The following is a 25082-nucleotide window of genomic DNA, read 5'->3' as shown; positions in this document are numbered from 1 at the left end:
CGGCATTAGCAGCATGGAAGAAATACTTCTGGGATCTGGTGGCCTGATACTGTCCTACCTCACATAAGCATTTTCTTTTTGCCAACTCCAGACCAGATGCAGAGCCCATCTTCCAGAGGGAGACAGATGAGCAATAGCTCAGCAGTGACAGGGCTACTTTTATTATAGCAGAATAAAGAAATAGCAGAGGAGAAAAGATGAGCTCAATATAAGACACAATTGAGGCTATTTGACTTCTGCTGCACGCATCCACTAAAACGATGATGATGAATGGGTCAGGGTGCCTTGCAAAACACTGTGAACCTGCTTCTTCCAGGACAGAAGTTCCCCAAAGCAAAACAAAGAGCTAAAGGAAGTCAGTATTTGGAGGTGAAACACTGCGTAAAGCACATGCACAGCAGAACATGGAACAGGCAGTTCTATAACCAAGTTCCTGTGTTGCGTAGTGAACAAACACCAGAACTGCTGGAGGAAAAGGAGGGCAACTCTTCTGCTCACTGCTAATTAGACTTCAGGCTTTTAAAAGGGAATGGTAAAAGGAGGAGGAGCAGAAACATCCACAGCAGGATTTAAAACTGCAATGAAGGCCCACAGGGCAGCGTTGGATCTCCTGCTCATCGTGAAGGTCAAAGGGAAACGGATGGAGCTGTATCAACTACATCTTGATGAAACTAAAGGCATCCTTTTGATGGAGCTGTATCAACTACACCTTGATAAAACTAAAGGCATCCTTTCGATGGAGCTGTATCAACTACATCTTGATAAAACTAAAGGCATCCTTTCGATGGAGCTGTATCAACTACACCTTGATAAAACTAAAGGCATCCTTTCGATGGAGCTGTATCAACTACACCTTGATAAAACTAAAGGCATCCTTTCGATGGAGCTGTATCAACTACATCTTGATAAAACTAAAGGCATCCTTTCGATGGAGCTGTATCAACTACATCTTGATGAAACTAAAGGCGTTCTTTCAAACTGGAGCTGACAAGAGGGAAACAAAGCTTTTTCCTTTCCATGATCAGTCGGAATGGAGATGTTGTCTTAGCGCCACAAGTGAGATCTGAATTGAAGCTTCGAGAGACACGAGGAAGACGTGCTCATTAATATCCTAGTTTAACGATAACCCCAGATAATGTGAATTATTGCGGAAGCTCCCGCGAGCTGACAGAAATGTAGATTTACTCCCCCATCCACGCAGCTCCACTTAATGCAGTTTATTCACAGCAGCATTGAGTAAATACCAACAAGAAGGTTAAAATATTGATCAGGGAAAACACTTCACTGCCTGCAGCTGAAGAAGCCGCAGACATCTGGAAACAAAGTGGTGCAAGAAAGCGGCAAGAGATATTTTGGGCCCTTTCCTCTGCCAAAAGCCCAACTGATGATTTGCAGCTGCAAACTCCCATCTGGAGAGGGGAGAAACGGATGCTCCCCGCTTGCAGGAGGGAGGGATCTCAGAGCCATCAAGCAGGGAGCACGCTTCCCCCAGACCTGTTAACCAAGCAGTGGTCACAGCAGTGCACGGGGCTGGAAACTTGATTCACCACGCTTCCAGCTCTGCAGAATGGCTCTGAAATCCCTCGCACAGTCACAGCTCTATTCTTCCTGCTTTTGTGGCATCTCTCGCTCCAGCCTTTCCTGTGTAGAGCTGAAAGCAGCATTAAAACTTGTGGCTGCCTTCAGAAGCTACCCTTTAAATAACAGGTATCTGAAATGGTGTTGAAAATCTGTTAAGCCAGTATCTTACTTAACAGAGACACGTGCCAGGTATCAGTCCCACACTCGTGCTCACATGGATCACGCTTAAAACAAACACATCCAAGCTTTAGCTTAGTGCGAGCTGTGCCTGTCCAGCTGTTTCTGGTAATAAAATAACCCAGAAATGACCATCTGAAATCAGATTCTCTCAATCCTATCTTGTGTCTTCCTCCCCTACCTACGGTAGGCAGCAAGGAGAGATTAATTCCATGCTTGTGTATGTAAAAGAGCCCCGTAAGACGCAGTATGATTCTCCCTCATCCCTAGCTGGGATTCAAGGGCACAGGCTGCAGGAGAAGAGACAAAGCTCGGGTTTTTCTGAGCTGTTTATTTGGAATCACTTATTTACAGCAGCACAGTAAAGAATGTATAAAATAACTTCCAAATTGGCAAAACACAAACAGCATCATTAGGAAAACATAATGGTGCTCAGATTAGCAATTATAATAACCTCTCAAGGAGCTTCACATACACACTGCAGAAGCAGGGCGGGGAGGGGGGGAAAGGACTCTCAGCCTTCACAGACCTGATTTAGTTTGCTTTCTAGTTTGGCTTTGATTTTTATCAGCTTGTGTGTCAGAAATGTGACTGCAACATTATCCAGGGAAGTCAAAAGCTAAAGAGGGGAACATCACTAAATGATAGCGATTCAGGTAAAGCATCCTCTGCAGATAATGTAACAAACAGAGGCCTTGGCATTAAACTCCCAGCAGAGACGCTCCCTATTGACTAAATCTCTAAGTTCCTTCAACCATAAGTTTCCATTTCATTTCTCTTTCAAATTCCTATTTGATCCTAGCAGAGGGAAAACTATCCAGCGAAAGAAGGGAAATGCAAAGACCCAAGTGCACCCATCCCAATACGCAAATACTGTGATGTGCCTGTCCCCTGGCTCTTATCTAGTGAAGAGGCAAGGGCAGCCAAGCACAAGGGTGAAGTTTCATCTCCTAGAAACTCTAACTTGCTAAAGCAGAGCAATCGAGAGGGGAAACCCAAGCGTCTCGTTCCGCTGCACACATCATTTCACGCTTATGCCCCATCTCTGCGGATGCTCCAGTCTCAAAAAGAACTCGCTGGAAGAAACCAAACCAATCCAAGGGTATAAAGTTTAAAACCCAAAGACATGTATAAGGTAATTCACTTTACAGAACACAAGCAAACCATCATTTAAACCCAATGGACTCTGGCTGGCATTTGATACAGAGCTGCAGCCTTTTAGTTGAACAGCCAATGCTTCAGGCGAAAAATACTCCAGCAAGACTTAAATGATAAACATTTGCGAGATATTAAGCTATGTTATCACGTTGAAAAGGTACGCACTGACAGCTCCTAACCATCAAAAGAGATTCCCTTTTAAACATAACAATACGCTTGTAAGTTAATAAAATCCACTTATTTAATGTCATCGGATAATGGTTCGGGTTGGATTTAACACTACAGTGCAAGAAACTTAAAAGCAAGCCCTACAGCAGGTAAAGTGTTGGAGCACGGGAACACGAATCTGACTTGAAATAGAAATGCACTGCTCAGATTTAATTGTCGAACGGGATCAGATGAGCCAAAGCATATTGGACTTCTTAAAGTGTTCATTACCTTGCCATCAGTGACACAAACAGTGAAATATCTGCAAAGAGAAAGCGTTTTGGTGAATGAAACAGTGGGTGTTGTACCCGAGTAGGAAATTCTCTACAAGGAGTAGATTCCCACTTGCAAATCAAACCCAGCAACTGCAGAAACAACCAGAATGGCCACAGGTGCAGTGCGAGCTGTGTAAAACACAACCAAGGCATCACTCACCGTGAAGAACATCCCGAGGCATCAGTCTCAGCTCGGATCAAGTGGCAGATTTGTGTGTTTTCTTGTAGTGATGTTTTGTGCTAATTGCTCTTCACTGGTCACCGCTTAAGGGAAGACGTGCGGACATTCTTCCTTGTACAATAAAGACTGCATTTGGCAAGGAACCAAACGCCAGCATCCTTTAAAAGGCAGCTTCCAAACCAACACACTTCCGCTATTGTCTTATTTTGTGAGCTTTCTTTTGCCTTGGATTAGCATGATACTCATTGTATTATACCCCATATGCAGATGTCAGATGACAGCCTTTGCGTAAGACTGATACCACCACTGAGAAGGCCAAGAAGTGCAAGTCCAGGATCGTATGGGTGCAGAAGCATTGATTACTGACCTGGAACTTCAATTCTTTCAGGAGGCACTTCACATACTAACTCACCGTGACCAGCAGAGATCTGGTCAAGGTGATTAAGTGTCTGTGAACACCTGAACTGGGTGCCTTCAATGTCCCAATCTTTAACACTTGATTAAAACCTCTTGAGGCTCAGATTTGCCCCTTCCCCTGTTTTTTAAAGGATCATCTTGGGCATAAAGCTTTGGAGAAGACACGCAAAACAAGACACACTGCTAGAAGCAGCTCTTTAAGCAGGCTCTGTCTCTGGAAGACACCCATTTCTTGCACTGTTTAGGTTAGGATGGAGAGGAAGCACAGATGGTTAGCTGATGGTTAGGACTCATCAGCTAGAACCAAAGTGGCCCAGACATGTCCTCTGAAACCAGGAGGAGACAGCACAGCAGGAAGGGAACAGTCAGTGCTTGGAACTACAAGACCCCTCTACAAGGACCAGAGGATGCTTGCTTTGCCAGTTGTCTGGGACAGCTCAGCATAGGGGAGCACCTCCAGCACAATAGGAATTGCGTTAGCTGGGAGAACTGGGGGGTCCATATGTGCAACAGGAACAACAGCTTTGTGTCAAACGAAGAGCTTCCTTTGCTCATTGAAGACAGTTTGCCTTGCAAAAGGCTCCAGGCAATTAAAGCAAACCCACCCCCAAAAAAGCCAGCAGACAAAACTCATTTCCTTTAAGCTTATTTAATGATATTTGAAACGCTTAAATTTTCTATTTCCCAGATGCTGAAAACAGATTCTTTTTTTAAGTGACCAATATTTAATTCCAGAAACATACAACCTTATCAGCTAAGTCATAAAAGAGCTATTTTACAAACATACATCTGGATAATTAGAACAATAAAGTCTTTTTAGACATTCAAACATGATCAGTAAAAATACAGGATTATTAATAAAGATTTTTGTGTATTTTTTTTCTTTTTTAAAGAATACTTCCAGATTTTCTTTCTTCTCTTTAAAGTAAATCTCTGTTGCGAGTACATGATTGTATGTTGTACAAAGGAAATAAAAATATCCTAGTATGAAGAGAGCTCCACAAGACTTAATTCAAAAGAAAACAGCAGTGTTTTGGCTGCAGTATCCCTTTTGCAGTACATCTGCTTGTCAGTTGGCACCTTTTGGGGAGGGGAAGGAATGAAGGGATTTCTCTGGGGAACAGAGGGAGAAAACACCGGATACCATCAAGCACTGAAATTCTAACTAAGGGTCATGTGCTGAAGCATCAGACCCATCTTCTAATAACAGGGACAGTATGTGTAAATCAGAGTATCTATGAGAACACTGGAAATAGGCATAATGCTGCCTGAAAGCTGACCAAAACCATCTGGACTACTTAGCTTTTCTGAGCTACATTCCTCATCCTTCTTTCTGATCCCACCTATAGGATGTTAAAAGAAATCTCCCCTCCCTCCAGACAAGGTATATTCAAGAAACCAGGGTGATCAAACACCAGCTTAGCATTTGCTCTCCTATCCTATGGGAGAAGGAAATTCCCCATTCCAGAAAGTACCCATCTGACTTGCCCATCAACCCGTAACTGCAGAAATCACTTCTCAGAAGGATATGCAAAGGATGGCTGCTGTACCACGTCTTTGTTCCCAAGAAACCCTTGCTCATCTTGTATCTGGGGGAGGAGTGGCTGGGGCAAACAAACCAGAGAACATTGTCCTGCCCTGCTATCCAGTTTGAATAAGGGAATGTACAATCATGCAACCACCAACCAGGGGCAAAGTAAAAGGCTTCCTTACACTGGAAACTGGAATTGAAAAAGGATAATCTTATGGCTTAAAGGGGGGAAGAAACGTGAGAATCCTGAATAGTGCATTTGAGTTCCAGCTCCTTCCACACAGTGAGACATGGCCTGAGGTCTGCCATACAGTAGATGTGCTACAGAAGAAAAAGGAATCCCCCATTATTTCAGGTTACTGCTCCCATATAATGGTTCCCTGACCCCACCAGCATTTGTCTAGAGGAGTAATGCCCCATTTGTAAGGATGATCAATGTAGCATAACAAGGCCAGCTGAAATAAAACCAAACAGGACAGAGCACAACCTGTCATTTCTATTGCCCATACAACTGGGTTCAAATGGACTGGTCTTCTCTAACACTCCTTAAAGCTCTCCACAGTCTCCTGCTCTGGAGGCTGTTCATTACATCTGGTACAGTGGCTTCCCTGCCATTGTCACCAGCCTGGCACAAAGCGTGGATGTTTCCCCCCATACATCTTGAGAGGTGACAGAGACAGAACTGCACCCAACCTCCCATTGGATTATGTCCAAAGAAGCATGAAGGGATGGTGGGGAAAATTCCACTCCAGCAGCTCTGGAGACAGAAACGCAAGGCTGACATGGCAACATAAGCACTCTGCATTCCCAGGTTTTTCACTGCTGCTACATCTATAACAGGTGAAACAAAGCAGTGGTGGATGATGCTACAAAATGCTTATGCAAAGGTGAAAAAGTCAGAGGCAGCATGGGCAGACTGCTCCCCCGTGGCTCATCTATAGGCTATGTATATGCTAACAGCTATATGTTTCTTGTGCAGTATGTTGCTCACCATGAACCTTGAAATACCTGGAGAAGATCGGAGAAACAGGGATTTTGCTTTCAGTTACAAGGAACAGGTATTAAATAACCAGGCCTTTACAGGGCCCATCTTTGCTGGTCTTTTAGCATACTCTTGAAAAGCCAGACTAACCTTTCTCTAATAGAGTTCAGGGGTCATTTTCAATCAGCCATGGAAGCCTGCTGGAAAGCTTTCAGGCAGCTAAGGCCACAGTAACTGCTCCTGTTTCTGGAGTGTGTAGAGCCAGGCAAGCATCATCCAGCTGATGAAGGGGAGCTGGGGGAAAGTGCCTTAGAAACCAAGTCCATAGCCCAGTTCTCTTTCTGGCCAGATTGCATAAAAGATGCCACATCAGCATGAAGTAGTTTGGGGGCTTACAGGGAGAAGTTCAGATGATTGTAACCAAAGGAACTGTATGGCTGAAGGTGAGGAGGGAGGATACCACCCATGAAAGAATGGAAGTGCTTGGCTAATACTGACAGTTTACTCGTACAGGTGCAACAGGACAGGCCTTGGTGGGTCCCAAGGAAGAGGAAGCTCCTGCCAGCCTGGAAGAGAACACTTTGGCTTATGTTGGCAGTGTAATGCTCTGCTGGTGAAAAACAATACTTTGTGCAGTTGGCTCTTGAAACAAGAGAAACTCCCCCCTACTCTGTAAGGGCTCATGGCTCTGGCTTTCACATCAGGCCCAGAATCATCTCTAGTCAATCTCTGTCTATCTTCAAATGAACTTATCCCTTGCATGTTTCTATTGGGACGAAAAAGAACTGTTTTTTTCCTATGTGAGCAGACAAAGGACAGAACCGATTTCTTGCCAGTAGCTAAAGAGAAAGCGTGTGTTTTAAAGGAGCAGGGAGTATGATCTTTATGCTCACCACAGACTCTAAGCACTTCCTAATGCATGCAGTGATGCAAGCAACACTATGGCAGTTCTGATCTGTTAATGGGATTTACAGGTTTGGCATGCAGCTCAGTTTGGGTTCACTACACAGTTTAAACCTTAGAAAGAGGGTGTAAAGAGACTGCCTTACACAATTTCCACTAGCAGTCCTATTCAGTGTCTGATAATGGGGATAGCTTGAACCACCTTAGGCCAAGCAGGAACTGCCTGCCCTAGGACCGGCTCCAGAGCAGAGGCACAGCCAGCTTAGGCTGCCCAGTGTTAGCTCTGCTGGTAGCCTGATACCTGCATCTTATTCCCAGACTGGAAGGAATTCCAACAGCAAAACCCATTAGAACAGGCCTAAGGAAGTACGAGGGAGCTGCTTCAGCCTTCTTTGTTCTGCACATCTCTGTTTCAGTGAGAACACATTGGCACAAATCAGTTCAGGAAAGAAAAAAAAAACCAACCACAACCAAAATCAAACCCCAACCCCACCCCCCCAAAAAACCCCAATCCCACCCCAAGCCCTCAGCAAGACATACTTTCAGGTACTAAAACTTACTGGCCCTATAATCAGCAGTACCTGTGGCTAACTCAAATGGCAGCCCTTATTCATTCAGTAGTGAATCAGGGGCAGATCTGCCCCATATCTTTGAAACACTTCTGGGTTTGCGTTTATTCTTTTTGATCCAGAGAAGAGTTACAAAAGTGCTGCAGGTCCAAGGATTTTTATCACTTTACAAAGGAGACAATGATCAAAGCCAACAAAGTCAAGGAAAAAATTAAACCTATCTTTCTCCTCTCCCAGTTTAATCTTGCATGTCAACAAAGGAGACCCCTAATGGGAGAGGGGGATAAAGAAAATTTGCCCATCTGAAGTGCCTGGCTATTTAGTGCATGGAAAATTCTTGTTACACATTTGGTGACATGAGCAGTTCCCATGCAATTGGTGAATACAGATAGTTCCAGCCACAAGTCATCCTAACACCTTCATAAGTAGCTCTTCGCATGGCAGCTTGATTGCCAGCAGGGAGTGCAGAGTCCAGTCCAGTGAAGATACACTTGCACATAAGCACACCCTCTCCCCTCAGACCTGACCTTTGGTTCAGGAGCAGTGGCAGGCAGGGTGTACTGTATGCAGAGGGCTAGAACTGTCACTACCCAATTAAAATAGAACAAAAAAAAAAAAAAAGCAGATTAAAAAATTAAAATGTGCTTTTGATACACGGAATGAAGTCAAATAAATACATTGATTTTTCTTCTTTTAATGTCTAAATACATTTTTATATCCTACACCCAAAGCTCTGTACATTTGGTTTGGTTTTTCTGTTCTGAAAAATGAATTTCTGCGAGCAAGGAGAGGAGCAGAATAGAATAGACTCCCTCACTGACAAGATAGTGCAGATGCCCCACAGGAAAAGCACCCCATGCCCACTTTGCTAGAGTATGGTTCATGTTTGGATGGTCCAAACCCTCTTGGCTCAGAGTCCACAGGGAAGACAGCGGGTGCTGCATCCTGATGCTCTTCATCCAATCTTCAGCCATGCCTGAAAACATGACTAGCTTTTGTCTGAAGGAGGAAATAAAAAAGGAGGGAGAAAAAGGGTTGTGAGGGGGGGATGCAATGAGATGAATGCCTAGAACACCAGTACTAGCAGAGAATGCGTGTTATACGAGAGACAGCGCACCCATTTAACCTTAAGACCTCTGTCAGCAATTCCAGCAATTACCTCTCTAGGATGCCTAAAGCCAATTTAAAGAGCCCCATGGCAACTGCTTCACACAGCATCGCAGAGACCCCAGAGAAAGAAAAAGACAGATTTTAATCATTATACACATCCAGAAATCTTCCTTGGGGACTTTACATCAACCTAGGCTTCTTTGAAAGAGAAGCTGTACATCCTGAGATGTAGATCTTTGGCAGGTAGGGGTGGGACTGCTTGTAACAACCTTTTCAGAGGAAGGAACAAGCTCCTCTGCACATGAGTCTCAACGGATTCAACCGACCTTTCCTGCAATCAGCATGGTCTCAGCCCTGTGAGAGCTGCTGAAGTAGGTGAAACCTTTTTCATGTGTGTGATAAACATTAATAATCGACCTTGTGCTCTTTGTTTAATGTCTGAAGCTAACGTGGTATACGCTACCAATTATAGACACTCTGGTTGCGTACCTGAGTGCTCTCCTGTGGAGGCTGATCCAGCCAGCCCTTGGCGTCGGAGAATGGTGTAGTCTTCCTCAACCTCCTAAAAAACAAAAACCCCAAAAACTCAAGTGGCTTTTTCCTCTATTTACCAAGTGAACAAAGAGGACTTCAGATGGGACAAGAGAAGTTTCGCTGCAGGTGAGTGGACTGGAATCACCCATATTGCACAATGACCCTTAACAGATCTCAACTCCTTTGTCAGCATCTTTATCAGGCCTTCTATTTGTATTCAATAGTCCACTTCTCAGATTTCAGTTAAATTAAAGGCCAGCTACTGACTTAACATGTTGGTATGCTTCATACATCAGGATGCTATGAACCTTCTATAGCAATGGTTATTATGCATACAGAATCCCTACCACATACAAAAAAATCATTAAAGCTGAAAACACTGTTACTGGTCTACTGCAACTTAGCACCTTCATCTGACATTGGCAGCAGCATGCGACAGATTTGATAAGTCTTTTCATGTCAGGAATTCATATTCCTTAGGCCAGTGGCCCCTTCAAAACTCCACTGCTGCAGACTTGCATCAGTTTTGTCCTGTCCCTCAGGAATCTCTCCAAGTTCAAATCAAAGCAATATACATACCCGCTAGCTCCAGCAGAACTACTTGTCTCCTGTAACCCACAACTTAATGCAAACAAAACACCACCAAGATTCTGCTTTAAAAGTTTCCAGAGATAAGAGCCAAAGACAAAAAAAGGCATGGCTGCTTTTTTTCCAAGCTCTTTTCTAACATAAAACCTAAGGAATATGAAAACCCAATACTGCAAAGAGAAAGGCAGCATACCTTCAACTTTTCAAGGTCATCCTCTATCTTCTGAATATACTGCATCATCTGCACACGTGACTCTATAGAGAAGTGAGGGCTTGCTACGAATGAGCAGGACTCTTCCACTGCTCCCCAGCGTGAGGCCATCATCTCCTCAGCAAAGGGGGAGCTACCTCCATCTGACTGGGTGTCCCGTGGGGAAAGGGGCTGCTGCTGTGCAGAGTCCAAAGAGGCACGGCCACCTGCGGTGCACTGGAGAACTAGAGATGATACCTCCTCATCTGTGGAGCTCTCCTGCACTGTTCCATATCCGTCGAGGATCAAATAATTTCCTGTTAAGAGAACAGCTTTTTACTAACACCTCCAGCTCAATAATCACCAACAACCACGGAACCAGAGTAGACAGCTTAAGCAGACTTTAAGAAAGATAAGCAGTGAGAGGCCCACCTCCAAGGACATTTTAAAACGGGTAAGCAAATGCATCTGTGAACACTACAGAGAGTAGTGATTATATCAGACCAGACTGGTTTGGTTCTGAATTGGGCTTCAGAGACTGTGGCAGGTTTCTGGACTACAGCTTGAGAATTACATGATAAGATGAGCTCATCATCCCCCTTCCTGTTTTTCCTAAATGTGTGTTTCTGTTATGAGGTCTAGAAAACCTGCCTTTACGCTAATGGCACCTGACAAATCAGGCTGCTACATTTCCACTTGCTAGCTATGGCACTGAGGATGCTTTTACATCGGTTAGCTTGAAAACTCAGCTTGCTGATGACACGCTAAAAGATAAAGCAATTATAGACAGAAATGTTTTCACAACCTGCACCTAACACTAAGATTATGTTAGATTTCTCTACAGTATTCCAGCAAAGCTAACATGTGGAGTCTGAACTGACTAAACCCAGTCCTATCTAATTCTGATGTCCCTGCACAGTTAAGAAAGTACACAGCATAAGAGATGACAAATAAATTAGATGCTTTGTGTTGTTAGCTCAGTTTTAATAATTTAAATCATCTCGGTAATTCAGGGGAAGAAGAACAGTTTTCAATATGGAGTTGGAAGGCAGCATTCAGTCACAGACTGCCTTATTCACATTGACAGATTCCAATTTGAGAACAAAAGCATATTTATGATAAGAGATTTCAACACCAGGAGTTACACAGAATCTACCTACTAGCAGCTACTTCTACTACAACAGGCACAGGAGATAAACCTCAACTTGTGTCCTCTATTTAGTGCAGTGTAACCACGCTGGCTGATTAAAACTCACAGGGCTTTCTAAACACAAAATAACAATGTGTTTTTAAGAGCTTCAGACCGGGGTGAGGTCGCAAGACAATTACAGTGCAAAGCTAAAGCCTAAGTTTCTTTTCTGAAGCTTGATCAGGAGAAGCCAACACAGTATCTACGAAACAGCATGAGTCATGAGGACTCTGTGTGTATGGACTAAGGAAGTAATGATGGCTAAGAAGCCATCAGGGAACACGTTTTCCATACAGATCCTAACAGACACTTGAGAGATAAAGTGGTCCAGTGGCAACTGCAATCTAGAGCTTGCACTGTGGCCGGTGCCTCTTTAATTACTGTCTGCCACAGTGTATTAACCCCACAGTATTTCAGCCTCTGCTTTCATAAAATAGAGAATTAATTAGGTACATATTTACACAGCTCTTTTCAGGGCTAAAATGACTGTCAAGGGCCAAGAGTTAACTTTAAGTGTCCTATACCACATAAGCAAGAGAGGAAGTCTCTAATACTGAGTCTGGACAGACTGTCACCCTACGAGCGAATTCAATATGCTCACCTGAGATCCGTATTTGCACATCCTCTTCCTCCTTCCTTTCCATTAATTCACTTTCAGATGGATTTTCATCACTGTGAGCTTCTCGAGCATCGAAAAAATGCTCCCCGCTTTCATCAGCACCCACCCCTTCCAGCTCTGCAGCTGACATCTCCAGATTCATACTCATGCGGTCTAGTGCTAAGTTACTACTCGATCTGGGGTCTCTCTCTATCAGCTGCATGGCATCTCCTGAAGCTGGCAATTCAGCTGAAGTCCGGAGGCCATAACTAGCTGTAGACTCATTAGTTCCGGTTCTTGGAAGCTCTCTGTCTGTTCCAGGCTGGTGGAATTTGTTATTCTGAGGGTGCTGTAGTCCAGGCTCGTTTCCACTCTCCGTCTGGGCTTCTTGAGAAACGGTCCTAAACCTGGGAAAGCGCTGCCGGTCTTCGAGGGTCCCCTTCTCAGAGAAGCCAAGCTGCTGCACCAACAACTGTTTCAGCAAGCCCACTGCAAGTAAAGGTAATGTTCACAAGGCTTCACAGATCATAATCTCCCTAACGGTCATTAAACCAGGCCACCCTTTCAAAGAGATGTATCTCATAGCAGCCAGCCCTCTCATTGCTCTTGGCAGGAAAAACAGGGATAAAAATAAGTATATCAGGTCTGAAGCCTTCCTGCACATTTCACAAGCGAGAGCAAACGTGTCAGTACAAGTGCCATCTTGCTCAGGGGAAAAAATCACCTACTGAAATTACCCAACAAGTGAGCTGGGAGTGCAGGTGAGGGCACAGGTTTTCCCCAAGCCCCCCAACCATGGCCATAACAGGGGATTCCCACTGGAGAAATGAGCATATTGAAAATATTCCACTCAACTTTGAAATGACAGATCAAAAAGAAAAAAAAAAAAGATACTGAAGACACATTTTTCCCTAAAATTTCATGCAAATTTATGCTTGTTTGAACTTCAACCCACATTCCTTTAGTTCTCAAATTATCCCAAGCCAACACTTCGTATTAAGGACACATTGTTGAAAACAAAAATGCGATGCTGTCAAGAACATAAGAACACTCTTCATTCTCACCATATGACGCTCATGTAACACCCAGGAAAAGCTATGATGTCATACAGTATAACAGTCACTCATCTAAGTGGAAGGCTGTTGTCAAAATGTGAGTGACATTCTGCTGCTGTTAGAGGGCTGCTCTTTTAAGTCTGAATAGTCATGAGATGCTAGGGCACTGTCTTCGCATACCCCACAGACTAAGATTATCTTAGCACTGGTCTCTGAAAACAAGTACCAAGAACATTCATACAGCATTCAGAATTAGAAAAGCACTTTGAATCCTATAAGAAGGAGAAACATAAATGGATCAAAGGATCTGAGGGGAACTATTACATAGCAGAGAACTGCTGTTTACTTGTACAGAGAGATAGAAGAAAGAATTTGGGCCAAGGAGATGAAGCCTCTGCATTTTGGTAAAAGCAAGTAACAGAGAAGCAATACAGACTATTCCCATCACATATAACTGAGGGACTTCGTGTCCCTTTCAGAATTGCCAAGAGGAGATATATGGATTAATGAATTCATTCAAATTTTAGGAAGTTATATTTAGGGATTGCACTACTAGATCTGATCAAGTAGGTTGCATGGCTCTGCATCCTTCCTCTGAAAGGAGGTATGCCAGAGAACAGAGGAAGTGATTCAAAAGCTTCTATTACAGAATCTGTCCATCCGGAGAATTTCTTTACAACACACACAAGTGTTGAGCTAATTATACCCAACCATATCCCATGTCCTCGGAAAATCTGAACCTAGACTTTGTCAAGCTCAAGTATATCCCATACGTTTGCATGGTACAAAAACCCATGCAAAATCATGTTCTGCAACTCAGGCAACCTCTCCTGTTAGGCTCCAGTGCTATGAAAGTAAGTCCATGGGCTGACTGCATTGTCTTTTAACATCCAGCAATGGCACTGTAAAGCTCTGCATAAAGTTCTGCAATGTAATTTTGTCATTAAAGCACTTCATGGCCAGTAATTAACAACTCATTACTACCATCATTTTAAACATGGGAAAACCACAGAAAAATGAGATGATTAAAGCCAAAGAAAAGGGCAGTATATGAACTTAGAATTCCCTGCTGTCAGATTCACTTTGGTTTGCTATGCTGTGATCTACAACAGAGAGAGAATTGATATTTAATAGAAATGGGCTTTGTTTTAGCTCATTGATTCAGATGGTTGACCTAGCAATGTCCATCTCCACACCACTTCCCAACCAGACACTGCCCAGAGATACTTACAGTTCCTTAACGCATCCAATGCCCACTGCCCTTCTGATACGGAAGATAAACTGGTGGTTGTGTGTTCATAGCATGCAGAAGAATCTTTAAGTGTCAGGTCTGCCTGCTGCACTTTATCAAACTGTCCTTCTGATGCAAGGAGACTTTCTACCTTGGACTTCTCAGACATGATGAGTGAAGAAGACTGAGCATTCAGTATTAAGGGAGATTCGAGGCCCAAATCTTTATCTAGGAAACAGAAAACATAGATTCAGGTTAAACAACCATGCCAAATTTGATGATAAACTGCAGAAAATTCTGCTTCCCACAGAAATCTCTGAAAACACTGAGAAATACAGTCCTTGAGCACGGGCTTGGTAAAAGGCCAATTTTTTTCAAGGGGAAAAAAGAATCTTTACCAGTAGTTTATAAACCAGATAGAAATAGTAAAAGGTACGTTTCCAAGAGGCTCAGTGTCACTTCTCCACATGATTGTAATGAAATCATTCGTTCCCAGGAATGTCAAAGCTACCAAGAGATCCCAATCCACAGAGTACACCCTGGCGTACTTGCACTCCATGTGCAAATCTACTGGTATAATTCATCTGGACCAGAGCTTTACCTGGACTTTGTAGGCTACTGGCAGGAATGTCATGCTGCTCTTTGAGCTTCTGCTGCTCTTCTTCTTCACGCTCTTCTCTGCAGGGAGTAAAGGATGAACACATTCTTTTAGTCACACAGATCTGAATCGCTGCATGAGAATCCATGCTTTGGCTGGCAATCTTTGAGCAGGAGAACGGGTACCAGACAAAGAAAAACCAGCCCTTCCTCCTCCAGCTACTTTTACTTACTCGCCAGGTCCTGACTGTGGTAATGGAATGACTCTTCTGGTATTCCCCATTTTTACAGTCCCTGCCATCTGAGCTATAAGGTCCTGCCATCTGCAGTAGAAGCATCAAATAAAAACATGCAAGATGTGAAGCATAATGAATACTTGTCTGTTTAACACCCCTTAAATCCAGCTAACATTATTACTGGTTTTCCTATGGAAAGGAAAAACCTATTTCTGTTTTCTCAATCCTGTTACACTCAATTCCTGCAATACCTTGCAGCCACTAGTGAAGCACCGCAGTGTAATGCTCACCTCACCAGGATACAGATGCAGGATTATTTTAGTTACTTATCTGGCAGTCAGTCACATAAGACCACAATTGCAAAGGTAAGTAACAGGTTTTTTAAGGTCAAAAAAGGGTCAGGGGTGAGCCAGACAGCAAATAACAACAACAGAAGCACTAAGTGTATGCACAGGGTGGCTTTTTAAACACATATGCATTTATACGTACCCTCCCCCTGCTTCTCCTAAGCTGGGAGAGACTATCCTTGGATACTTCCTACATAGGCCAACACAGCTGCATTTTCAGCTAGGCTAAGAGAAGGAGCTCAGGTAATTCACAGACACCTGCATGGTTACTGCAGGCAAACAGATGTAAAAGATCTCTCAAGTACAACAAATCAAGCAGCAGACGGAACGGAACCAATTACTTACACATTCTTTTCTGACACAGTCTGTGCCACCAGTTCATAAATGTGAGCGCCATTTTCTGACATGGAGATGACGAAGAAAGCTTTGTTATCTGAAGCAACACAGGGAAGGAAGAATTAAGCTGGATGCCTTGCCCCACATAGCTTCCTAAAATTCCCAAAACTGGGAATACCCCCATCCAGAAGCAACAAAAGAAGAGTCAATGAGATAACCCTCCAATGCGATAATATACAAACATCAATCTTCCCTTACCCAGGAAATTTGCTTATTAGTCCTGAAAGAAAAGAGCCATTACAGCCCAAACCATTCTGAAACAGATTTAATTCTCCTCTTTTCCTTCTTAATAATTTCTAGAGCACCTTTCATCTACTACAATCAGAGTACTTTAATTTAGAAGTCTATTTAAAACTCAAGCCATGCCTATTACTGACGCAAAGAAGTCAAACAGCTCATACATACAAAGTAAGACATTGGACAACCAAGAATTAAGCCTACACATTTTCTCATGTTCTACTCTGAAATTCTAGGCAAAACCATCTATCCTCAACTGATCTTCTCTTCATTTCTGGCTTCTTCTCTTGCTTTCTCAATGGGTTATACTGACCTGTCGCCACCTGACGAACCAGAACAGTGTTCAGTTTGATGATAGGACTGAAGGTGTGTTTACTGTCAGCTGTTGATGCCAAGATTTTACTGTGACACTTCAGTACCAGTTTATCATCTTGTTTCTGCAACAGCACCAGAATGTCCTCCAGGAGCAGGGTGTAGAGATCTGCATGGGGTGCAAAAGAACCCAGAATGAGTTAAGGAATTCATAGTGTCGTATCACACCCCTGCAGAAAGAAAAGGGCTGCATTTTTGATTACTCATGCAGAGGCAGTAATCAGTGCTATGCCATTCTAGGCAAAGCTTGCAAATTTTCCTCATGAAAACTACATCAGAAAGCTACAGATGGAATTGGATCACCTCATGACTGACTGCTGTGTCCCTGCATGGCCGTAATGACACTCCAGCACATTTCACAATTGACAAGAATAATTTAATCAGCTCTGAGCAACACACAGGCATTATTACAGGTGGCAGTAAGAACCATAACTGGAAACTGCAGAAATGCTTTCTCTTTCTCTCCTTGTCACCAAAACCACACAAACCCAAGTCAGTCATTTGATGGAACAGGACTCACCGATAGTTTTGTCACGATTAACCTTCCAAGTTAGAGGTCCTTCGTGAAGCATTTTTCTCTTTGTTAGATCCAAGTTCTGTCACCAGGGTAAAGAAAAAATAGCATCACTGTGAAATTTCTGTGGAGCAAGCAATGGTAAAGCATGGGAACGTCAGAGGGAAGGCTAGAATAGGCACTCCAGTGTGGATATGAGCAGCTAAACCCAGCCTGGAAAAGGAAACTGGGATCAGAAGAAGGATATGCTTGCAAACCAAAATCTTGAGGGAGGCACACATTACCACTGCTCCTCTTTCACTGCTCTTTTGCAGATGCTGGGGGTCATAGTGTAGAGAATTTTCCTACTAAAGATACTAAGGCATCAGGATGTTATCTGATTGCTAGGAGTTCTTCCAATGAAGCTAGCAGTTCTAGTACTGCAACCGGTTAATGCTTCAGCACTTGATTTGCAAGTCAAGTGTGCCTACAAATGATATACTGATATACAAATCATCCCAATGATCTGGTGGACTTTATAATGTCAATGGATTCTTCAGTCATTTCAGTGCTTGTGACATTTAGATCTGCAGGCAAGTAGAAGTGACAATTTTCACAAGTCATTCCTTCCAAGTCTCAGAGTCTACAATCAATGACAGCAAGACTTCATAACTGACAGCAAGTTCTTCATTTCCTAACTAAAATGCTTGCAGGTTTATTTGTGGAAGGATCCATGACACAGTTTTACAGGAAAGTCTTCATATAAAATGTTTCTGGCTACATACTCATTTTGGGGAAGAGAGACGAGTAATAAACAAACAACAGAGGATCTATACAAGACACAAAGTTAATCCTGCTCCAAGGATGTGGAGCATTTCATTTAACAGCAGCCGAGAGCAAGTAACCATTTCACTAACGTAACTGCAAGAACTTACAGGGGCCATCAAACACTGTGCTTTTAGCACTGGACTTAAGACTTCATTTGGATATACCTGTGGATCTTGCATACAAATCAGCCTGTGTACAAGCTCCTCTTAAAAAGCTAACTGCATTGCAACATCTCATCACTCTCTGAGGCCTCCCTAGTTCCAACAGCACAACAAAGGCTTGCAATCATTTGAGAGATATATCCATAAGACAACTTATGGTCCATTGGATATCTTTTATGTGATAGAGTACATTAGGCTGAGAACCATTAAGGTTTGTTTCAGAAAGTTTACAAGCTTCATCAACACTGCTATACGCAGAACCAAGTTGTTATATTCACAGGGGTATTCAGGCAGGTAACAAAACTCACATTTCTGAGACTAATTGTTTAGGTTTTGTACAGAAATATTCATCTCCAAAGACCATTTGATTGTACATTAGAAGACTATAGCAGAAAGTGCCACAAACAGAACAACAGGGTTGCAATCATGATTTACATAGAGATTGGTTTAATGCTGTCACTCACCCTGAACTCATCCATCATGGGATCCTCAGACTGTTTTAAAGGGGACAAGTCGAGACGACGCTGGTAATCTTCCAAATGCTGCAGAAAATGCAGTGAAGATGGTCACTTTGGTTAGTCAAACTCACTGGCATCAGAACGCAGGCAATCATTAATACTTCCACACATTCCCAAATGCCCAGGATTCCTCCTCTCACAGGGATACTTGCGCCACAAAACATCTTAAGGCACAATATAAAGTCACTAGCACAGAGACTCTAGGGGTCTTGAACAGCTTGTTGCCCTTCAACTCTCTTCTCCCCAAGCCTTGATGCTCACTCCGTTCACCTCCTACCTGCTTGTTCTCAGCCTCTTTGACAGCCTGGTTCACGTGGTTAAGGATCTGACGACAATGATCTGCTGCTTTCTTCACCTTCTCTTTCTCTTCAGGCAGCTCTGCAAGGGGAAAAGGAAATGAAAGAATGCTTTTCAATAAAGGCTGAAAAAGTAAGAAATCCAGCGCAGTCTGCTGACCTCAAATTTGAGAAAGAACTCAAAATTCACAGAACAGCATACCAACAAAAGCACTGCATTTCAAAGGTGAAATGACATAAACAGATTTGTGACAGGAGGGAATTCATTCTGCCCTGCACAAGGCACTGGCCTCTGATTAGCACCATTGCACAAGCACACGACTTGTCACTCCCCCTTTTCGAGGGGCTTGTGGCAACTATTCACTCCATAAACATCAATTTGAGCAGTATTCTGAGGAACCTGGAAGGTCACCACTACTCCACCATGCTACAAAGAGAGTCTTGGGACAGATAGTTAAGATCACACACAGCCAGCTAGCCAAAGTCCCAAGATGTGGCAACTGACCACTGGCTTCCGTATTTCCCCCAGTCCTTTTTACTTATTTATTTTGGAAGAAAGAAAAACAAAGAAACATAAGGCAAAACATCCAAAAAATGTGTTACAGGGTATCATTTTCCAACTAAATTGCCTGTATTTATTTTAACTGCTTAGGAAAAAAGTATCATTCACACAGCCTGATGATAAAAAACCACTCTTCCTTTACAGCAAGACCAAACGAGTTACCTTTCCTACCAGCATCACTTGATCATACACAGATAAGACACAGGTGAACCCCATCCATTCTCACTACCATATGCCACATTAGGGATTGAGTTAACAGGCAAATAAACAAGTACATCAAGGATAATGGAGTATCACATGCTTTCCTAATTATGATTAGAGTCAACTTGTAAACGCACTATAGTTTTTATGAGTAATGAAATTACAATGCGGCAGGTATCTGCTAGTGAACCTGAAAAGCTATTTTGTGGTAGTATTAATCATATTTTCTCCTGTTATGGTGGAAACATCTTTCAGAGTAACGCATCCTAGCTAGGCTTCACCTTCTGCAAGAACATTAAAACATTCTGCAGTGATTTAGAGATGCAGTAGATGAGGAAGGAGGGCTACGTTAACATCCTCTTGGTGACTGTTGTGTAGAAAAGCACTGCTTTCCAAGTTCAATCTGCTTCGAATTCTTAGTTGACATTATTGACCTTAAAGAAAAAGAATCAATTTGTTCTGTCTTACCTGCTTTTATTCTCTCCTTAAAGAAATATGTTGATCTGCCATAAGCCTTAACAGTACAGGATTTTTGCTTATATTTTATAATGCTTTCCTTTCCTTTAATTCCTTGCTCAGAAGTATGTGCTATATCTAGTCAAGCTTGTTTAAGCAATGGAATAACTTGATAGGTTTTTATTAGATTCTTCATCTTTCACATTTTTATGCTTGTAATGGATGATTAAAGATTTCTGTTATTGAAGATCTTGTTCTTTTTCTCTCTCCAATGCATCTACATGGAAATTAGAAATCACTTCAATGTGTTTTCTCTTAATAGCTTGATTTAGCCATCTTAATGCCCCGAATTCAGGAAAAATGTTTATCAGAGCATATTTATTCTTGAAAACCAATTTATTGAAACAAATAGATTATCATCTGCAGTGATTGAATTCTTCCTAGGTATTTCCGTTGAGACTCCTGAAATGAGTTAAATATATCTAGAAAAGTACAGGAAGAACAGGCATGCTAGTGACTATTCAAAACAATAGCACACATGCAACTTGCCTCTCAGCCAGTTCCTAAAGATTTGGCTGCTAAGAGCATGTAATAAGGAAGGGTTACATGATAACCACTCTTTTTTCCTCCATTTCTTTTTCTTCTGAATCTAATTCCAGCCATTGACATTGTCACATGCTCTTCTACAGTCAGAAATATGAGGGTGCAGAGAAAATATTTCTTCACTTTCATTTGGTTCTTGTAATCATTAAAAACCATTAATAACCCTAATAGTGTATAACTAAAACAGGCTAAGAACTGGAGTGTGGAGAGGAGACAGTCGGGAACTCACGGTTTCCTTCTTCAAAAATTAATAGCAAATCAAGTTGGTTTGCCTGTAACTTTCCTAAGCAGAGTGGTTTGGTTTCTCTTCAAACTTCAGCATTCCCCCTCCTCTTACATTTTGGAACTACATTTCCATTACTGTATTGCATCTTTACAGGTTGGATGGGGCTTGGAGCAACCTGCTCTAGTGGAAGGTGTCCCTGCCCATGGCAGGGGGTTGGAACTGGATGAGCTTTAAGATCCCTTCAACCCAAAGCAGTCTGGGATTCTGTGATATGCTTTGAAATCCTATTTGTCTACAAAACCTGCTGAGATGCATGCACGAACCCTAGAGGAAAGGTTTTACCTGTGTACTTAGCAATGTTATCCAGCAGAAGGGGGTACTTAGTCAACCTCTGCATCTCTGTGGGAATGATATCCTTCAGCTGCAACCGTCGACACAGGGGATTACTCTCAGCATCCTAAATTTAAACAGCACAATATCTGCATTTGTCATTTTTATTAAGTCCGTAATTACCTGAACATGTAACATCCATTCATCACATAAACACCTATTACTTCACTTTCCAGTAATTAAATACAAGACAAGAAATGCCAAGATCTATTATTCAGACAACACATCCCCTCTCCATTTGCAATTACATATAAGAAAGGCTCATCACAAAAGCAGCAGCTTCCTTCCCTCATTACTTCACAGAGGCCTGGCACCATCTCCAATCAATCTCAATCACCACCATACAGGGAAGACATCAGTATAGGCTTTCACACTATAGCAAAGCTACAGTACATTTTTCAATGTAACCTCAACCCTTGTATTACCAGTTTTCGCAGCTTGTGGTAATGAAGATAATGTTCTCTCCTCCAAATGCCACATGTATGCAAGCCCCTTTCCTGGCAGGCAGAATAGGTGTATATCATCTGCCTTCTGCCCGTGACATGCATGAAAATTGCACTAAAATGAGCAGTTTTCCCACAGAATTATACATCCTTAGGAAACAGCTACCTCAAGCGAGATGCCATCTCCTGCCTGGGACAGCATGTGCTTTCCAGCACCCTATCAGGACATTCTGTGTTCCCCAGAATGAAAGGCTCCTCCCTCCAGAAATGATTAGCAGAGATAAATACAGTATTGGAAATGATCCCAATCTGAAGACAATGTCAGACATGATGTCATTAATTATAACAACTTTATCTACAGCCATTCATTATGCTACGCTGGCCACCAGCCACATCCTCAGGCAACTCAAACCTTCGCATTCAATTCACCTGCACAAAGGTCTGGAAGCGGGAGTCCTTCTTCTGGCGTGACTTGATGACCTCTAGAGCAAAGGGCTGGTTACTGCAGAAAGTGGCAGTTGCAAGTTTCAGCTTCTCCTCTGCTGGTCCACTAAACTGTGCCAGAAAGCAAAGAAAGCCAAATTTAGACAGACTCGAGCTCAGCATGTGCCACATTCAACAGACATTTAGCCACGTAGCACAACTGGTCTTGCCAGGGAAGAAAGGAATTGCTGGCTAACCATGAGAAGTAATTTCCATCCTGGCTTTAAGGCCTTGTCTTCCTAATGTACCGAGGAAGCCCTTGACGCCTCAAATTCTACAGTTCTCCTATCTCCAGCTCTAGCACATCCAAACCTTTCCAACAATGCACTGCTGATTCAGAGGGAGAATACAGGGCCACGTCTCCACTGCCAGCCTTAAGGAGAGCAGCAAAATCTGCACTCCGATGAATGACAATTACTCAACAGAGAATTGGGCACCAAAGGTCATCTTGTCTCTCTGGGCCACCTATGTTTAAAAACCAGAATATAACATATCTTCTTATTTCCTAAACAAAAGTATTACAAAAACATGGCTAGGGGAAGCGATAGCCATAAGCGGGGCTGAGCAATATGCTGCAGGTAACAGATGGTTTATCTGCTACTGAAACTGCAACTCTTCCCCTTCTGCTATCCAGACTGTGATGGAGAGTAGTAACTCCTGAAAATACCCTAGAGAATGTGGCTTTTTGTTTTATCCACTTAGCCAGAACATCATGCAAGGGCACATAACTATTAGCTTAAGGTCTAGCTTGCTCCAGTAAGTAGTTTCTTGCTTTTCCCTAACACACAGAAGAACTGAAAGGGTTGGAGGCGTTTCTTTACCAGCCACATCTGATTTTCATTTTCTTCCCTTCTTTTTTTCTGGAATACTAGACAAACAGTGGGATATAAAAAACCACCACAAGAGACTTCGGCATGAAAAGCTCAAAAGAATAAGCAAATCAATCTTCCATCCTAAATTAAGTCGGCTTGAAAACAAACAGCAAACTGGGAGATTCCCAAGAGAGAATTTGCTTTTTCTCAACAGTCTACATCACTCCTGCTCCTGTCATTTGGAGCTCATAAAAGAAGTTAGAAAAGGTTCAGCTATATGAATTCCAGGATTGGAAACGGGTATTTTTACCTATGTTTTAATTGCACCACAGGCAACACAAGACTTAAATCTCAGTGTTACAGAAATAAATTGTGTCATTACATTCTTCAAAATCCTACTCTCACCTTTATGCCTCCAAAATTACCTTTCTACTCTACCCACACAGCATAAGGAAATTATTTGTTCTTCTTTAAATTACTCTTGTCTCGAGTCAAATGACAATCCTGCAAGTTCTTCCTGCTTTTGTTCAACCCTCATTCTCTAGTCCGGTGATGGCTCTATAGAAACGACAGCTATAAGGCCTTTAGCTCCTATTAACTGGGAATAACCTTCCCAGTTAATATATATATTACAACTAACCTCTGGCTCTGGTTGCCATTCTAGGAAGCATTATTTTCAAGTAGAAAAAAGCAATAAAGTATTTTACCCAGGAAAGCAAGTCTTCCCCAATTTGGCCAATAACAGATGTCTCGTTCCTTTTTCGGACGGCTTTCATCTGATCATTCAATGCAACTTAAAAACAAAAGAAGTCAATTTTATTAATACTGCTCCAATAGCTTGCTTGAGTTTCAGCAATTATTTTAAAATTGAAGCTATTCTAGGAAAAGAGTGGATTTGCAATGACTTCAATTAACTTCAAAAAAGAAAATGTCCCACGACATAATAAATTTAGCAGAGTATCTAAGAAGACGCTGCCTAAATCCCCTGCACTTCTGCCTCCCCTGTCCTCAAGTGACCCCTGAGAACCTTTCCAATCTTATCTTTTCTGAGGATCTCTGCCTTCTAAAAACATAGGAATAACGTTGAATGCACTTCAATCCACCTGCATAAAATGATACAAGGGATTATTCAGTGGCAGAGCCAAACCCGACTCTGACCAGTCCTTTAGCTACCCAATCAGGAAGGGCTATCCTTCAAAACCACCTGCAAGACATCAATCTTTCCATTTTGTTTTCATATCCTGTTCACCACCAGTTGTAACATTTTAAATGTTTACCCATAAAGCCCATTCATCAAAGCACTGCTCCTTTTATCAGAGCCTGAATCAGCACAAGAGAGTCTGTGCACACAGATAAGAAACAGCAAGTATCTGAAACACTGGACGCATGCATTCTTTATCGAGATATCTTTGTAAATCAGAAATGGAAAAACAAACTATGTGCAAAAGGAAGAGGAACAGCTGTGGCATTCTTCCTCAGCTGAAGTGTTTTATGAGGTTGCCTCTTGTTTGAGGGTCACTTGCTTAAATTTTTCAGGCATTTGCATGCAGGATTCCAGCTGCTACTGCAAAGCTGAAAGGTTCTGCATCACCCAGTATCACCTCAGCCGCAATTACCATGAAGCCCAAGGATATCCTCCAGATTTGAAAAGATCTTCCGTTTGTCACTGGAGTTCAGGATCCCCTCCCGGGTGACACGCTGGTAGAAGACATTGTGCAGAACCTTCAGCGTACGGACGTGAGCTCTCTCGGTGTAAAACAATTCTGGAAAGAAGAAAGCAGAAGTGTAAGTACCTACACTTAAGGAGGTGTGGAAACATGGGTCCAAACATGAAGCAAATAGAAGTATGAACTTTGAAAACCTTCCCTCACCAACAGTGCCCTTGCTGGCCCATAATCCATCTTACTCCAGAACAGAGCCACACTCTGCTATACTTCCATGTTTGGAAG

General features: G+C 42.5%; 1 protein-coding gene across 2 annotated transcripts in view; it reads right to left on the bottom strand.

The window, feature by feature from the left end:
* Nucleotides 1–4629: 4629 nt before the first annotated feature.
* The window catches only part of ARHGEF12 (Rho guanine nucleotide exchange factor 12), a 74961-nt gene continuing 54508 nt past the window's right edge, over nt 4630–25082 (bottom strand). For both annotated transcript variants that reach the window (XM_065696912.1, XM_065696913.1), the window contains 16 exons: nt 24750–24896; nt 23841–23926; nt 22268–22393; nt 21348–21462; nt 18939–19039; nt 18608–18685; nt 17182–17257; nt 16603–16770; nt 16002–16089; nt 15307–15396; nt 15078–15154; nt 14477–14704; nt 12194–12679; nt 10407–10720; nt 9581–9653; nt 4630–8980 (listed from right to left, as the gene is read on the bottom strand). In XM_065696912.1, the coding sequence (XP_065552984.1) occupies nt 8970–8980; nt 9581–9653; nt 10407–10720; nt 12194–12679; nt 14477–14704; nt 15078–15154; nt 15307–15396; nt 16002–16089; nt 16603–16770; nt 17182–17257; nt 18608–18685; nt 18939–19039; nt 21348–21462; nt 22268–22393; nt 23841–23926; nt 24750–24896 (2264 nt within the window). In that variant the 3' untranslated portion in view covers nt 4630–8969. The remainder of the gene's footprint in view (nt 8981–9580; nt 9654–10406; nt 10721–12193; nt 12680–14476; nt 14705–15077; nt 15155–15306; nt 15397–16001; nt 16090–16602; nt 16771–17181; nt 17258–18607; nt 18686–18938; nt 19040–21347; nt 21463–22267; nt 22394–23840; nt 23927–24749; nt 24897–25082) is intronic.

The sequence above is a fragment of the Lathamus discolor genome, chromosome 17, assembly GCF_037157495.1.
Source record: "Lathamus discolor isolate bLatDis1 chromosome 17, bLatDis1.hap1, whole genome shotgun sequence".
Lineage (NCBI taxonomy): Eukaryota > Metazoa > Chordata > Aves > Psittaciformes > Psittacidae > Lathamus > Lathamus discolor.
Note: the sequence above shows the minus strand (reverse complement) of the source record. Positions and strands in the feature narration are given on the sequence as shown.